Consider the following 16118-nt stretch of genomic DNA (forward strand, 5'->3'; position numbering starts at 1 on the left):
ATGATTTGAGACCGGGCTTCCCCTTGAAACTGTGTTATCCACCTGACTAATTTCTAAGAGCAGAACTAAATTTGTGGCAAGCCAGCCTTCATCCAAAAATCTATCGGAAGACACCAAGGGGACATCTTGAGGAGACTGTCTATGTGCCAAGGCCACATTGCCTGAACTTGGGCAACTTCGCTGGGATTTCTCAAACAGTGCCTTGGATAGAGAAGATTAAAGACTGCGCTGTTAGTGCACTCGGTTAACCCATTGATTCTAGCAAAGTACTTCAGCTTATTAGGCCTCAGTTTTCTCAAATGTAGAATGGGCAGAATAGTCATCAATCTGCTTCAAGTGACATCCATTGAATGCTTTGTGGCTTTTGGCTAAAAGATGCCCTCACAAACTGTTGTTTTTTTAAGTCTTCACCCAAGGATATTTTCCCATTGACTTTTAGATAGAGTGGGAGGGAGGGAGGGAAACACTGATGTGAGAGAGACACATCAATTGGTTGCCTCCTGCATGACCCTGACTGGGCTGGAGATTGACAACTGAGGTATGTACCTTTGACCGGGAATCAAACCTGCAACGTTTTGGCCTGCAGGCTAATGCTCTCGCCTCTGAGCCAAACCAGCCAGGGCCACAAACTGGTTTTTATTAAGTGCATGATGTGGTGTGATCACAAAAAAGCCCCGGGGATGACATGACAGCATCTTTCCTGTCAAAGGGCTCCTCTTGACATCTGCACATAGCTCGCGGCTTAGACCACGTGTTACTTGGGCACTTATCAATTATTCTCATTACACCTTGCAGATGGGAGGAAACATGTTGGAACATCGAGAAGCTGGACTGGAGTCGGAGCCTCATGCCTGCTTTTGATTTACCACATTTGGGAAAAGCAATTACAGACCCCACATATTTCTTTCTAAGCTTTGCCAAGCAATTTCACAGATGCTAAGGACCATGTTTTTTTTTGTTTTTTGTTTTTTTCCTTCCTAAGGATGATACATATCATCGAAGCAATGCTGCAGAGGCGTCTTCTCCTGGACCCCTCAGGTGTCTCAAATGGGCAGTGCCCCCAAATGATGGCAAGCAAAAGAGGCCAGTGATCAAGCTGGGTTCTCTTCACGCTGCAGGATCCTGGCTGTTGTGCCTCATGTCCAGTCATGCCATCTGCTCTTGAAATACCCTCCCTCGACCTTGGCACACCTGCCTGATTAGACAGTGCAGCGCCCTTCACGTATGGGGGGGCAGATGTCGAAGGGTCAGGGTAAAATGTATTTTATAGACTTTTCCCCAAAATCACTGTGTCTTTAGAAATACAGGTCCATAAAGATAGAGGTTAGAATGTAAGGAGACCTAAAAAATATTGATACAGCATTCCACCTAAGTGAAGGGTCTCCATTTTACAGATGAAATAACTGAGGCCCAAAGTCACAGCTGTTTTGTATCAAAGGGAGAGACCCACAGCTTCCATCCACTTACTGGCTCATGCAGATTCACTGAGTTCACTTGGTTGGGCTCATAGTAAAGCTAATTTCATTTAATAATAAGACTTCCTGCCTGGCCAGTGTTGCTCAGTGGTTGAGTGTCGACCCATGCACCAAGAGGTCGCCAGTTTGATTCCCGGCCAGGGAAAAAAAAAAGACTTCCTACATTATTTTTATCTGATTTTTGTGTATCTTCGTCATACAGCTGGGATTAGCTGTTAACACTGCTAAGCTCTTAGACCCTAGGGTGGGAGCGAGTCCTAACTGGCTTGTATGGACTCTAGCCAAGTGCCTCACAAAGTTTGTCGTGTGTTAAGGGCTAGTGATGATGAACAGGACTTGGGAAGCTGGTGGAAATAAAGGGAACCCATCTAAGATCCAGGCTGACTATTTGGCTTATGTATCTCCTAGCCAAAGAAGGGTCTTTCAGACCTGTTTCCCAAGGGCTGGCTCCCTCCCTCCCTCCCTCCCTCCCTCCTCTCCTTTCCCTTTCTCCCTTCCTCCCTTCCTTAAAAATAAAAGCCAAGAAAGAGAGCAGGCAACACACTCTCAATAACACACAAAGGTTATTAAGTGGCAGGAAGGGAAAAGCCAGGTAAAGCGAATCAGCAGCCCACCTTGTGGTTCCGCCCGTGCTTGTCCAGCAGGGAGATGATGGACTTGATGTGGCCTTCGGCTATCAGATTTAAGGCTTCTGGGCTTTCAATCAGGATGCAGTGCAAAACTTCCAAGATCCCTGCATGAATGCCGCAAAAATCATTTAGACACTAAATAACCAGCTGAACTGGCCATTATTTTGAAACCTGAGAATGAAAAGATCATCCTGAGGGGACAGAATATCATCAATTCCCCGAATCTATTAAATATTTCCAGCCAGAAGAAAGCTGCAGTCATCTCTTGTAGATGTCGGGACCCTCTGAGGACCAACCGGTCTGTCATGTTAGCGGTGAGTTTTATTCAGCACCAACCCCACCTCCCTTTACCTGGGCAAAGACATAATGCTTCTGTGTCAAAATAGAGAGGAGAGCAGTTGTAAAATGGAATTCTTAATTTGATCAAACCAAGCAATACTTAATTTAAAAACAGGAAAGCAGATGCCCAGGTTACTATAAATTCTAAAGGTCATTCAGGTAATTTAGACAAAGAATATATATGCAAACATGCAGAGCCTATGGACAGAAATGTGGAAAAGGCCTGGGGGGTGGGGGTGGGACAGGGTGGAGAGGGACAAAGGTGGGGGGGGAATAGACAATATTTAAAATGTTTCTCAAATATGAATTTATCTAGAAATCACCCCAGAAAGTATTTTTATTTTAGATGTCCTGGAGTATCAAACAAATTATAAGCTCACTAAAAAAAAATACTGTTTGGCTCCTCCCCCTTTTCTTGGCATGAGGGATGGTTTTCAATGTTCAGTGAAGGCTTAAGAAAAATTAACTGGTGCCCCAACAGCCTGGCATCTATAAGGGTAGCACCATGATGACAGTTTCAGAGAAGAAGTTGGCCAATATCTTCATTGGTTTTATTGAGACAATTCCTCTTCACTGTTTTTTTTTCCCCCTTCAAGGTTTTCATAAATTGCCCTAAAATGTAGTGTGGCCCATAGGAGGAGATACTGAAGAAAACAGAGGCTTAGGAAGACATGTGTAGGTGGACGGTCCTGGAGGAGCCTTCCCCTGGCCTGTCTTGTCCAAGCTCCTGTCACGTCTGGACAACGAAACAAGCATCAAAACCTTTCTGCTTCCCAGAGAGGGGCCCACACCTGTCATGTTCACTCATCTCCAAGGAAGCCAACTGCGGAGGCTCACGGCATGGTCACTTGGTCACGTCCCAGCAATGACTACTCTCTTGGCTCAAATTCTCTGTGAGTCATGAAGGGCTCAAGATATGACATCAAGGGTGACTCACGGGGTGGGAGGATCATCATTTCCTCTTATTCCAGTCATTTTTTTTTTTTCAGTCCTGCTTCTAACCCAAATTGTTAGGAGGACCACATCCAGAGAGCATTTAGAAACCCAGAGAGAGTGTCCAAGTACCAGTCGGAAGGAGACCAGGACTCTGGCGGGGTGGCGCCAGAATGAAGGGTCCGGGGATGCAGATGAAGGTGCAGAGTGAACCGTGAACCGGAAGAGGAGAGACTGCTGAAATCGGGTTAGAATTGTTAAATAACGTGTAGGGGTGTTAAGAGGATTTAGCTCTTGCTGCTGCTGTTGTTGAAGTAATTATTTGATTGTTTTCAATTCAGTGGAACAAAGAATTGTTCAAAGATTCAACACTGTTTTCTTTTTTACAGGAAAGAAAAAAAAGGCCACCTTTCCCATGGGTGTCCTGTCAATTCTTACCTGAGGACGATTCTAGTCTGTCCAATTTGCTGATTAGCCAATCAAGGTTATTGGAGAATTGAGCACAGTTGTTTCTGTTTCCACGGATGAGGGCAGCTGTGAACAAGGAACCATTTGATCATCTCACAGTGGTTCTCTACCTTCCTAATGCGCAACCCTTTAATACAGTTCCTCATGTTGTGGTGACCCCCAACCATAAAATTATTTTCGTTGCTACTTCATAACTGTAATTTTGCTACTGTTATGTCTTAGGCGACCCCTGTGAAAGGGTTGTTTGACCCCCAAAGGGGTCGCGACCCACAGGTTGAGAACCACTGATCTATAGGTTCAAGGACGCAATGATGGGCATAAGAACTTTGGAAGCTGTTACATATACTTTAGCTAATTAGCAACTGAAAGGAACTGAATAAAGATCTTCCCCTCCTTAGCCCTTTGATACAATCCTATTTCTATATTTAGAAAAGTATAAATCTAGCATTCACTCAAATACTTCCAGAATCTGCTGTCTACAAGGCACCTGTCAGTTGCTGGGAACTCAATGGTCGAACTCCTGCCTTCACGAAGTAGGAGAAAGAGACAACAAACCACAAACTAATAAAATTACTTCAGATGCAGAAAATAGTCTCTGCTTGATTATTTGCTTAAAAACTCAAGTCCTCGCCAGGCTTTCTTAAACCTAGCTAGAAATTTGCTATCTTTCGGTGCTAAAAGAGGCTCCCAAATGAACACAGCTGGATGGTTGTGGAAACTACTGGGTAAGTAATAAACACGAAACTCTAAAACCTATAGAACGCATCAATAGTGTTCCCAAAGTGTGGTCTTGGACCAGAATGCGTCACCCGAGAACTTGTTTAAATGCAAACTCTCTGATCTCCCCACATCTACTGAATCAGAAACTGGAGATGGGGCCCAGCATCTGTGGTCTAACCAGCCCTCCACCCAATTTTGATACCAGCTCATGTTTGAGAAGCAATGGTAGATGGTATTGCTAACACAGGGAGGGTAGATGATGTGATTACATTTTCATCAATTCTAGACCAAGAAGTAACTTTCCCTCCATAAGCCAATTGCAGATGTAATTCTGGAACAAGTCCATGTAAATGGATTGGCCCCAAGTAGCTTGCTTTTGATGCTGTTGACTTTTTTTTTTAAATATGTTTTTATTGATTTTTTTTGGAGAGAGGAAAGGAGAGAGAGGTAGAAACATCGATGTGAAAGAGAAACATTGATCTGCTGCCTCCTGCATGTCCTCCACTGGAGACTGAGCTCAAAACCTGGGCATGTGCCCTGACTATAAATTGAACAGGGGCTTCTTAGTCCATCGGATGACGCTCAATCCACCAAGCCAAACTGGCTGGGCTGATGCTGGTAGTTTTCAAAGAACAGGGTTTTACAGATACTTGTAAGGTATTCGGATAAAGAAAGATCTGCCTCAGGACCTCTGCTTTGTATGTTTGCAGTTAGTGGTGGGGCAGAATTCATTCTGAGTTCTTAATCTGCTTTCCAGATCAGCTGAAGCTCAGGGGGTCAGTCTGCCCAGGCTCAAGCCCTAGTTCCACTGCTTGCAATGTGTGCGACCTTGTGTGTTTCCGGGCATCAGCCTCTCCATCAATAAAAAGGGGATAACAGTAGTTCCTACACCTCAAAGTGTTTCTCTGAGGATCAAAAAGAGATATTCCACCACCTGGCACACAGAGCTCCACAAATGTTAGCTATTATTGTTGCAATAATTATTATTGCATTTGAGCTGTATCAGTACAGAACATTAGAATTAGAAGAGACTTCACAAAGTCGCACCGTGCCATGACAATCCAACCCGCCTGATCCTTGTTTGTTTGTTTTATAGCAAATTTTTTATTTAATAAGTGGAAAGAGTACACTCTAAAACAACAATAAAAAGTATATGGTCAATACATAAATCAGTAACACAGTCAATTATCACTATCAAGCATCATGTACACATAATTGTATGTGCTATACTCTTATACGACCGGCAGTAGGTTTGTGTACACCAGCATCACCACGGATACATGCGTAACAGGCTGTACTGTGACATGACTAGGGCTACACCATCATCAGGCAATGGGGAATCCTCAGCTCCATTACAATCTTAGGGGATCCTCATTGCACATGTGGCCCATCATTGACTGAAATGTTGTTATGTAGCCCACGACTGTACAGGACAAAGGACGAGTATCCAAAATACTCGTAAAGATCTTGCAAAACTCAATGGTAAAAAAAGAAAAAAATAAACAACTAAAGGAAATACACAGATGGTAAGTGAGCACATGAAAAAGAGGTTCACCCTCCTCAGCCAGAGGAGAGTGCAAATAAAACCAGAACGAGGTATCACAACACCCTATCAGAACAGCTAAAGTGAAATAAGACACGGTGACACCACCAAACGCTGGTAAGGGTGCTGATGAGCTGGATTGCCCAGGCAATGCTGGTGAGGACAGGAAAACAGTAGCGCCACTGTGGCAAAGCTCTCTGGGTCCTCAGAGAGGAAATACAGAAGTACCACATGATCCAGCAATTCCACTCCTAGGTCTCTACCAACAGAAGTGAAAGCAGAGACTCAAACTCAGCCCACAGGTGTTCATAGCAGCATTATTCACAACCGTCGAAAGGTGGCAGCGACCCAAGTGCCCATCCACAGGTGAATGGATAGATAAAATGTGGTCTCTACATACAGTGGAGTATTATTCTACCCTTAAAAAGAAAGGAGAGCCCTGGCCGATTTGGCTCAGCGGTTAGAGCGTCGGCCTGCGGTCCAGAGAGACCCAGGTTCGGTTCCCGCTAAGGGCATGTACCTCGGTTGCAGTTTGTCCCCGGCCTTGGTCGGTCGTGCGGGTGGCAGCCACTCAATGTGTCCCTTTCACGTCGATGTTTCTCTCTCTCTCCCTCCCACTCTACCTGAACAAAAAATGGAAAAATGTCCTCGGGTGAGGATAAAAAAAAAATTAAAAAATAAAAAGAAAGGACAGTCTGACACATGCTACAACGTGGGTGAACCTGGAAGACATTGTGCTAATGAAACAAGCCAATCACAGAAGGACACATAGTATATGATTCCAGCGCACACATGAGGTAACTAAACTAGTCAAAATCCTACAGATAGAAAGCAGAGGGTGGTTTCCAGGGGCCGGGGGTAGAAAAGAAAGAGGAGCTGTGGTTTAACGAGAGCAGAGTTTCTGTTTGGGAGGATGAAAAGATTCTGGAGATGGAGGGTGGTGATGGTCACATACCAGTGGGAATTTATTTAGTGCTGCTGAACTGTACACAGTCGTCCCTCGCCACTTCGTGCTCCGACTTTCGCGGCTTCACGCTATCGCAGTTCCCAGTTCGAAGCGCGAAGTGCCGAGGGACGACTGTACGTAAATAAAGAACCCTACTTCGCGGAAATCCATTTATTGCGGTAGAGTCTGAAAGTGATTAACCGCGATAAGCGAGGGTCAACTGCACTTGAATATAGCTGAAATTGTAATTGTGTATCATGTATAGTTTACCACAATTTTAAAAAATTCCAGGATTCAGAAGAAGAGTCTGTCTGCGGCACCTAGAAAGTGAGGGGCAGGTCAAGCTTTCCAAAGCACCGGCATATCAGCAGACCATCACACCTGGCGCTGGCCCCGCACCTGCTCTCTAGGACTGATCTGGCCCTAAAAGCAGGTGCAGGAGCTCCTTCTGCAGCCTTTTCTGCTTTGTCATTCAGATCTTCTCTTCTCTCCTCTCTAAGTATCAACACCATCACCTTTCTAGGAAGAAGCCCCTCATTCTGGGGTTAATGCTGTCCCCAAATATACACTTTCTCCATCATGAACCATTTCATTCCACAGACCACAGAGCCCTTCTCTTGGGAATACAAGCTGTATATCTGTGTTTAACCATTTGGAGTCAAGTCGAGCCTGGGCAGCCAAGCAGAAGGAACCGAAGGGCATCTTTCCTCCAGTTTCCTCCCAGCGGTGAGACCTGAGCGCACAGGCCCGGCCGCCGCTCCCAGGACATGCTGACACCGCCTCCCAGCCTGGCTGGCTGGACCGCGCTGTGATCCCAGGGCCCAGCCTGATCCCTGACTCTGAGAATGGGTCTAACCTGATGTCTCTGGGCTCCCCCCTGGCTCGCCCTCAACTTCTATGAACCTCCTCTAACGAGACACACACTGCAGAGCAAAGCCCGAAAATGCTGACTTGTCACCATGTCTGTGCAACTCCTGGAGGCCACCTCCTGACAGAGGCCGATACTGTTTACCACTGTCTTCCTCCCGTGGCCTGGCAGTCTGGGCCCACGTGGGGGCCCTGCATACAGCAGCCACCAGAACCCGACCACACACGGAGTGTTGAGAGAAGAAAGGCTGGGTGCTGAAACATCCTTACCACCTTTATTTTCCCACGAAATAAGGAACAGGCCAGAGCAGCAGGAATTGTGACCGACTAATCACCGAACAGTGGAAGGACAGAGAGACTGACGCAGCAACCACCCTAAAGCCCAGGTGTCAGAAGTCTAGACGGGGAGGTCCCGGGAGCATGGCCTAAAGATGAGGGATTGCGTTCCGAGAGTATTAGGTGGCAGCCAGTTGTTTTGGCAAAACTGATCACAATCTGCTTCCACGTGCTGCTGACTCCTTGCTCCCAATTTGGAAAGTGCAACAAGCTACTAGTTAACAAAATGAATGGCTGGGTTAGAACCACATGGTTAACCAAAGGCTTCCAAGGAATGAAGCTAGATGACAATCTTGGTCTGTCGTGTGGCAATCCCAGAGAGACCACCCTTGGGGATCTTCCCGGAACGAGGGCTGTGTGGACTCACCCAGCAGCTGGTACAGGAGGTTCAGGATTTCCTTCCAGGCCACGCTGCTCTCCTCCCTCGCGATCCCTGCAAAGTGCGCTACGCTGTTGTAGACATTTAAACGATCGATGCAGTTCAACACGAGGGCCAGCATTCCCTGCGAAGGCAAGTGGGGAAGTGAAAAGTCCTGATTAAGGAAGCAGATGCCGTCCGCCCCTTCTCCTCCCACCCCATGCAACTTTTTAAAATTTATTTTTAAATTTAATTTAATTTTATTTTTTATCCTCACCGGAGGATATTTTTGCACTTATCTTGAGATCGAGCAGGAGGGAGAAAGGGAGGAAGAGAGAGAGAAACATCGACGTGAGAGAGACACATCAAATGGTTGTCACCCGCACAACCCCAACTGGGGCTGGGGACCAACCGCAACTGAGGTACATGCCCTTAGTGGGAATTGAACCCGGGACTCCCTGGTCTGTGGGCCAACACTCTAACCACTGAGCCAAACAGGCCAGGGCACTATTTTTTTTTATTTTTTTCTTTATTGATTTTAGAAAGAGAGAGGAAGGGACAGAGAGAGAGAGAGAGAGAAACATCGATGAGAGAGAACATTGATTGGCCGCCTCCTGCATGCCCCTCACTGGGGATCTGGCCCACAACCTGGGCATGTGCCCTGACCGGGAATCGAACCAGTGACCTCTAGGTGCATGGGTGGACACCCAACCAATGAGCCACACTGGCCGGGCCACCTCATGCAACTTTTAAGGCTAATAGAACTAATATGCAAATAGACCTTCAGGGTGCCAGGTTGGGTTGTGTATTTTTTTCTCCTAAAAACAAAACATGCCTTTTTATGCCTGAGAGGCCTAAGCAGCATCCGTCTGGGAGTGAGTCAGCTGTCTCTTCTGACAGGTTTGCCCCACGCGTTGAACCCGAACCAAGGGCATGCTGAGGAAGCGGGAGCATAAATGAGTCTCACAGACGGCTGCTCAGTGCCCAGTGTGGGATGACTCTGACTCACCCAGAACCAGCCCTGGACAGACTACCTACTTTTCTCTTACGTGTCAAATGAGTTCAAGAAATTCCATTCAGCTACATAAGACAACCTTGTTTGCTTCCTCCCCACCCCCCCCCCCAAAAAAAGGCTTTAGAGACAATAAGACAAGAGTATTTTTAACTACTGTTTCATCTAAATTACAATACACCATGCCACCCAGTAAAAAATGTCTGTGCCTACCTGTTCTCAAGGAGATGCAGTTCCAGTAGTCTGTAAGGCAGAGTGTCCCCAGAGCCAGTCTGCTAAGATCATTAGACTTACTGAGCAGGGATGGGTCAATATCCCATGTCACCAACTTTGGAAATGCCCAAGGGACAGACTGTCCCCAGGAACGAGGGGCCGCAGGAGTATGACCGTGGCCAGTTAGTGGCAAATCGCCATGTCCATTTTCAGAGAGGGCATGTGACTTGTCTGAGGTCATACACAGCCAGAGATGGAGCCACACGAGGGCCCCTTGAGCTCCAAGTTAGTGCTCCCCTCATATCCAAGTCCTATCTCTAGTGACCCAGATGCTCGGGGTCCACCTAAGACCTGGCATCGTGCATCTTTCAGACCAGATCCTCAGTCATTTCTGATGTGGAAACTGGGCATTTGTATTTTTCACACAGGTTTCCTGGATAATTCTGACATCTTCCAACATTTAGGAATTGCAGCCAGTGCCATGGTCTAATAGGGGAGATGTGTTGAAAATGGACTTCAGATACACATGCGGCACTGACCCTTTAAAACAGAATCTGGTTTGAATGTGCCAGTGTCCATTACCCCCACGCCCAGTGCAGCTTCCCAAGAACCCTTTCCTTCCCCGCTTCCTCTCTTTCCTGTGCTCTGTGTCGCTTTCCTAAACAAGTACGTACACTGAGACAAACCAAACTGCAGGGGTAACTTAGCTGTGGACACAAAGAGAATCTCAATGTTTAATTTTTTGGACTCACCTCTTCCTTGAAGAGATTCTGTCTGTTTTTGAGTGAGCGGAGCTTGTTCTGCTTGTCTTCATGCTGCATCTCCTCCTCCGGGGGCTGGAAGTAGGCGATCAAGTCCTGTAAGGTCTGCAGGACCTCTTCTATTGGCAGGGCGATGGGGGCAGCTGTGCGGCTGTTGGCACTAAAACGCCCAAGAAGGACACGGCTCAGGCACTGGGCCCCAGCAGCCACCAGGTCCTGCTCCCTCGCGCCCCTCACTGGGCACGTGCCCCTCACTGGGCACGGCGCACTGCCTCCTAGGGTAGTCGCCAATGACAGCACATTGACATTTGCCAACTAACAGGGCAACGGAAGAGAATGTTCTGATTCCATTTTAAAGCCACTTTATAAACAAAGGGAAATGACCCCTGGCTGACTGCCACACATCTTCCTTTATAAATAAAAACATCTTTTAAAATAATGAACTTAGTAACCCATAGTTCTTTTTACACGATTACATGTTCTTCTTGGACTAGGTTAAGTATCAGCCTCCATCTGTATCTTTGTCTTCCCTCTGTTTCTCTCCATGCATCTTTTTGGTATCTCTGCCTGTGTTTTTCTGTTCGAGTTTCTATGGGTGTGGATGTATGCACCTGCTACTCCATGCATTCGTTGATGTCTCCTTCGAACTCTGGATCTGCCTCTTTCTCCTCTGACTTCCTATGTGCCCTCCCTCTGTGTCACCCCTTCTTCTCTTTCTCAACACCTCTCTCCTCATCCTTCCTCCTGCCTCAACGCCCCCTCCTTGGTGCCCCCTCCATCTCCTTCTCTTTCTGTGTTGTGTTCCTCCTTTCCCTGAATGTGTCTCCGTCTCTCTGACACTGTCTGCCACAATTTTCAAAAAGACTTGTAATAATCTTGTCAACACAGAGAGATCCCAAACCTCCACAAATGGTGGAATGAACCCTCCTTTCCCCCTCCCCTTGAGGGGTACACTGGTGAGCCTTTCTGGGAGTCAAGAATAAGAAGTAGGGGGAAATGGACCCAACCCCTAGGACACTGCATCATTGGCCTGGAGGACCTGAGAATTGACTGAATGTGTAAATAATGTCAGGTCTTTACCTTGGGTCAATTTCTAATGTTCCCTTTGTATTTACAGTGTATCTGGTTATATATTAATCTGGACATGTGAGAAAAAGAGATTGTTCTCTAGTCTAAAGCAAAGGCTGAACAAGCCTTGAAAATACTCAGGTTGTTAGGTGACAGTAATTTCAAGTTTGCAGGAAAAACACCACGTGCATAAATGACGGTGGAGCACAGTGCATTGTACAGGCAGAGAGGTACTTCTTGCCACTGTGGCCTCTGGCCCACGGCAGGTGCTCAGGGCGTGCTTACTAATGACTATTGGAGATGTTGTTGCAGGCAAAGCAGTGGGGAAGAGAATGTCATGAAGACATGAGGTGAAGGTTTGGAATTACAAAACCCAATCAGAAAGAACTTCCCAATTCTAGATCCAGTAAAGGGATGAATACATTTTCCTTAACATTTTTGGTCCAACTGAAGAGTTTCTTTCTCTCTCGCTCTCCTCTAACATTTTGAGTTCACCAGAGACACTGATGCCAGTTAAGTAAGCAGTGTTTCTTCAAGTGATTAAAAAAAAAAAAAGAAAGAAAGAAAAGATGATGCCCTGGCCGGTTTGGCTCAGCGGTTAGAATGCTGGCTCGCAGACCAAAGAGTCACGGGTTCAACTCTGGTCAAGGGCACTACCTTGGTTGCAGTTCATCCCCAGCCCTTGTCGGGGTTGTGCCGGAGGCAACCAGTCGATGTGTCCATCTCATGTCGATGTTTCTCTCTCTCCCTCTCTCTCTACCTGAAGATAAATAGAAAAATATCCTTGTGTGAGGATTAAAAGAAATGAAAAGGAGAGGTTTGCTGGCATATCTGTAGCTTTAAAGGCCGACTGCACAGGGGCTGGAAGGAGCAGATGACGGTCACTGCCATTAACCGTATCATGCCTGCGTGCCTCCTAGGCTCCTGTCCTTCAAGCTGACATCTGGCAAACAGGACAGGTGTACTCTAGTCTAGCGCGGGTCCTTCTGGGTCTAATTTTTTTGTTCTGTGCATTTTCATTGATGATCACTTCATCTTGCTCCTCGAGAAAACGTCAGTACAACAGTCCCCCACTGGACGGAGGCAGACACCTCCCTTGCTTCCAAATAGAACACACAGCACAGGCCTGCACTGGGGACGGCAGTGAAACCGGCATGTCTCTGGGCTGAACGGTGCTCACCTTCTCCTCTGGACCCAGGGAGGGGACCCAGAGGGACAGGGGCGGGATGATACTTCCATTCAGAACTCACGACAATGGGCCCCTAACTTCTCCCAACCTTTCCCGACTCTTCCCAGCCACAGTCTGACTACATTTTTACTTCGCCAAGGATTTCTTTAATTAAATCCACGTGATCTCAGGTGATTCTGAATACAGTCGTCCCTCACCACTGCGACTTTCGCGGCTTCTCTCTATTGAGGTTTTTTCAAATATATTCATTAAAAAGTTGATCGAGACAGTGGAAATGATACAGCCTGTGCTCAGTTGTCTGAGTCAATTACACACCTCCGTTTTACAATTACAAGTAAAATTACTGTACATATGGACTGTAGGCCTATGTATCTGAGCACCCCAGGAATCCTTCCACACCAGGTGCAACCACTAGAGTCTGAACGGATTAACTGCGATAACCAAGGGACAACTGCAGCTACCACACCACTAACATAACATTTACATATTGTTGCCTCCTATGTTTAAACACCAAGGTCAGCGGGCTGGTGATTGCCCATTCCGCAGGGTTTCAGAGGTGCTCTCCCTGCTCCCGTGCTCCTCCGTCCTGCTGGACAGCTCCCAGCAGCTGCACAGGAGGATGAGACAGCACAGGCAGGCTCACCCTTTCCTTCTGCACCGTTCTCCTTGCTCCTTCCCCAGTCGGTAACTTCGATGCGCCCTCCCAGGCCCCCACACCCTCCCTCTGGTTCCCGTTTGTATACAGCCCGCACTGGATGGGAGGGGAGCGTGTAGTTCTGAAGGACGTGTTTATCCCTCACTTGCCAGCTCTTGCAAAATTCAAGTATGATGGCTTTTGCAGCCCCTGCCCCCACCATCCCAGTTTATTTCCCATCAGTCCTCCTTTCTTCTAAAACATCCTGTGGCTGGGAGAAGAAGTAATTTCCCCCACTGAGGGTGCAACTTGCAGAAGAGGTGACCGAGGAGCACTGCAAATCTCTCCCGCAACATAATGATAAAATTGGACAAAGTCATCCAAAATAACCCTCCAGAACTCTAGAAATTGACCAAAGGCATGCAACACATTGAGAAACATGTATTTAAAAAAAAAAAGAACCTTGGTAAAAACAGGGGTCCTCTATGTGTTTCAGACTGAGGCTGTTTCCTCGCCTTCCCCCAGCTTTACAGAAAAGAAGTTCTCACAGGTCAGGCAGGTCACGTGCAAGGACACCCACATCTCGGGAAGGACCAGGAGAGACCCAGCTTGCTTTCTTTTCTGGCTGAACATCAGCCTGCCTTGTGCAAGCAGAAAGTAAAACCTCGGACAGACTTAAAACTGCCTGGATTTTGACATGTTATCCAACCCACATGAGCAGCAGGTTTATCTTAGAAGAAATACCAAGGGAAATCCTTCAGGCTGAAAGAAAATGATACCAGACAGTAAATGAAGAAATAAAGAGCACTGGTAAAAGAAATTCCATAGCTGAATATAAAAGACAGTATAAATACATGTATTTCTCTTTTGTTCTTGTAACTGATTTAAAGAACAAATGCATAAGACAATAATTATACAACTGTACTGCTGGGTTTATAACACATAAAAATGTGATATGCAAGACAATATTATCACAAAGGAGCAGGGAGAGAATAGAACAATATTGGAACAAAGTTGCTTTATTTTACTTGTTAAGTTTATATTAATTTGTTTCAAATTAAATATGTACTGAGTTCCCCAGAGCAACCACAAAGAATATAACTTAAAAATTAGTGAAAATCTCAACAAAGAAATTAGAATGATACACTAAAAAATACTACAAAAGAAGGCAGTAAAGGAGGAACGGAGAAACAACAAGGACATGAGACAAAAATCACTCTGCAGGACTTCCGGTCAGGACAGTGGCGTAGGGAAACTTGGTTCTCACCTCCTCCCACAACCACATCAAAATGACAACTAAATTACAGAACCACCATCATTCAGAACTGCCTGACATCGAGCTGAATGGAAGTCCTACAACTTTGAAATTAAAGAAGCAGCCACCTCAGGAATAGTAGGAGGGACAGAGGTGTGGACGGGCTGGTCCCACACCCACATATGGCAGATACAAATCAAGAGGGACATCTCCACTGTGAAGGTTCTCCCTGAGGAGTGAGGGGTCCCCATCCCACACCAGGTGCCCAGCTCAGGGTTCCAATGCCAGAAAGAGAAGTCCCCAAAACTTCTGTCTGTAAAATCCAGCGGGAATTGAGGCTGGGATTGCTGGAGTCCCAGGCAGTTCCTCTTAAAGGGCCCACCCACCGACTTGCTCAGACGTGCTCCTTCTGTCCTCCAGTGTTGGGAGGCAGCTTGAAAGGCACCAGAATCATACGGGGAAGAACTGAGTTGTTTGGCATTGAGGCAAGAGCTGGAGGGGCAGCTTTCTCCTGGACAGATGTGCTGGTGAAGGCCACTGTTCCTTTGGAGAGCCCTTCCCCCACAGGGCAAGCAGACAGGCCCCATATCTGGGACTCCAGCAACCTGGCTCACACTGTTTGCCCCGCCCTGGTGATTCCCTGAAAATCTGCCCCACCCAACTTTTGGGCCCACCCAAGCTGTTTCTAGGGCTTTGCCCTAGGATTGGCCTGTCTTGGCTCCTGCTTCAGATTTTTCTAAATTATTTAAAATAAGCATCATCTGGCCTCAGCAAACCCCATACCTCCTGCTACGTGGCCCCAGGTCTGGCACTAGAAGCAGCCAGACTTGGTACACAGCTTGGCTTTGCCTGGGCACCTCCAAGCCCAGCACAAGAGGCAGTCATCTGCAGACTGCTTTATAGCCTAAGGCTGGTGGCCCTGGGTAGAACACGGTGAGTGGCTTACCTTGCCCCAGAGTCAGCACATCCAGGGGCCAGCTTCAGACCATGTTGAAGCACCACCACCCAACTACCTCTATAAGCAACACACTCGAAGGGCGGACTCAGTGAGTCCCAGAGCCCTGCTGAAGTAAGTCTTGTTCTGTGGGCCCTTGCACAGCTCATCCTCCAATGTGGTCAGAGGGCCATGGTCAGTGGGCACAGCCAGTCCTTGCAGCTAGTCAGCCTGAGTAAATCCCTCCCATTGATGTGCCAACAGTAGTCAAAACTCAATTACAACAGAAGGGTGTACAATCCACATGAGGGGTGCACCCTGAGGGCCCAGCTGGGGTGAACAGGGAGGCTGTGCCACTGGACCCTACAGGACACCTATGACAATAAGCCACCCTATGAAGCCTAGGAGACATAGCAACTCTACCTAATACACAGAAAC

At 46.9% G+C, this 16118-nt stretch overlaps 1 protein-coding gene across 1 annotated transcript in view; it reads right to left on the reverse strand.

The window, feature by feature from the left end:
* RYR3 (ryanodine receptor 3) overlaps nucleotides 1-16118 on the reverse strand; it is a 372120-nt gene that overhangs the window by 257526 nt on the left and 98476 nt on the right. The window contains exons 14-17 of the mRNA XM_036247201.1: nucleotides 10592-10760; nucleotides 8624-8759; nucleotides 3815-3910; nucleotides 2090-2208 (exon numbers count right to left, since the gene is read on the reverse strand). Coding sequence (XP_036103094.1) covers nucleotides 2090-2208; nucleotides 3815-3910; nucleotides 8624-8759; nucleotides 10592-10760 — 520 coding nt within the window. The remainder of the gene's footprint in view (nucleotides 1-2089; nucleotides 2209-3814; nucleotides 3911-8623; nucleotides 8760-10591; nucleotides 10761-16118) is intronic.

Source organism: Molossus molossus, unplaced genomic scaffold (genome assembly GCF_014108415.1).
Source record: "Molossus molossus isolate mMolMol1 unplaced genomic scaffold, mMolMol1.p scaffold_m16_p_1, whole genome shotgun sequence".
In the NCBI taxonomy this organism is placed as follows: domain Eukaryota; kingdom Metazoa; phylum Chordata; class Mammalia; order Chiroptera; family Molossidae; genus Molossus; species Molossus molossus.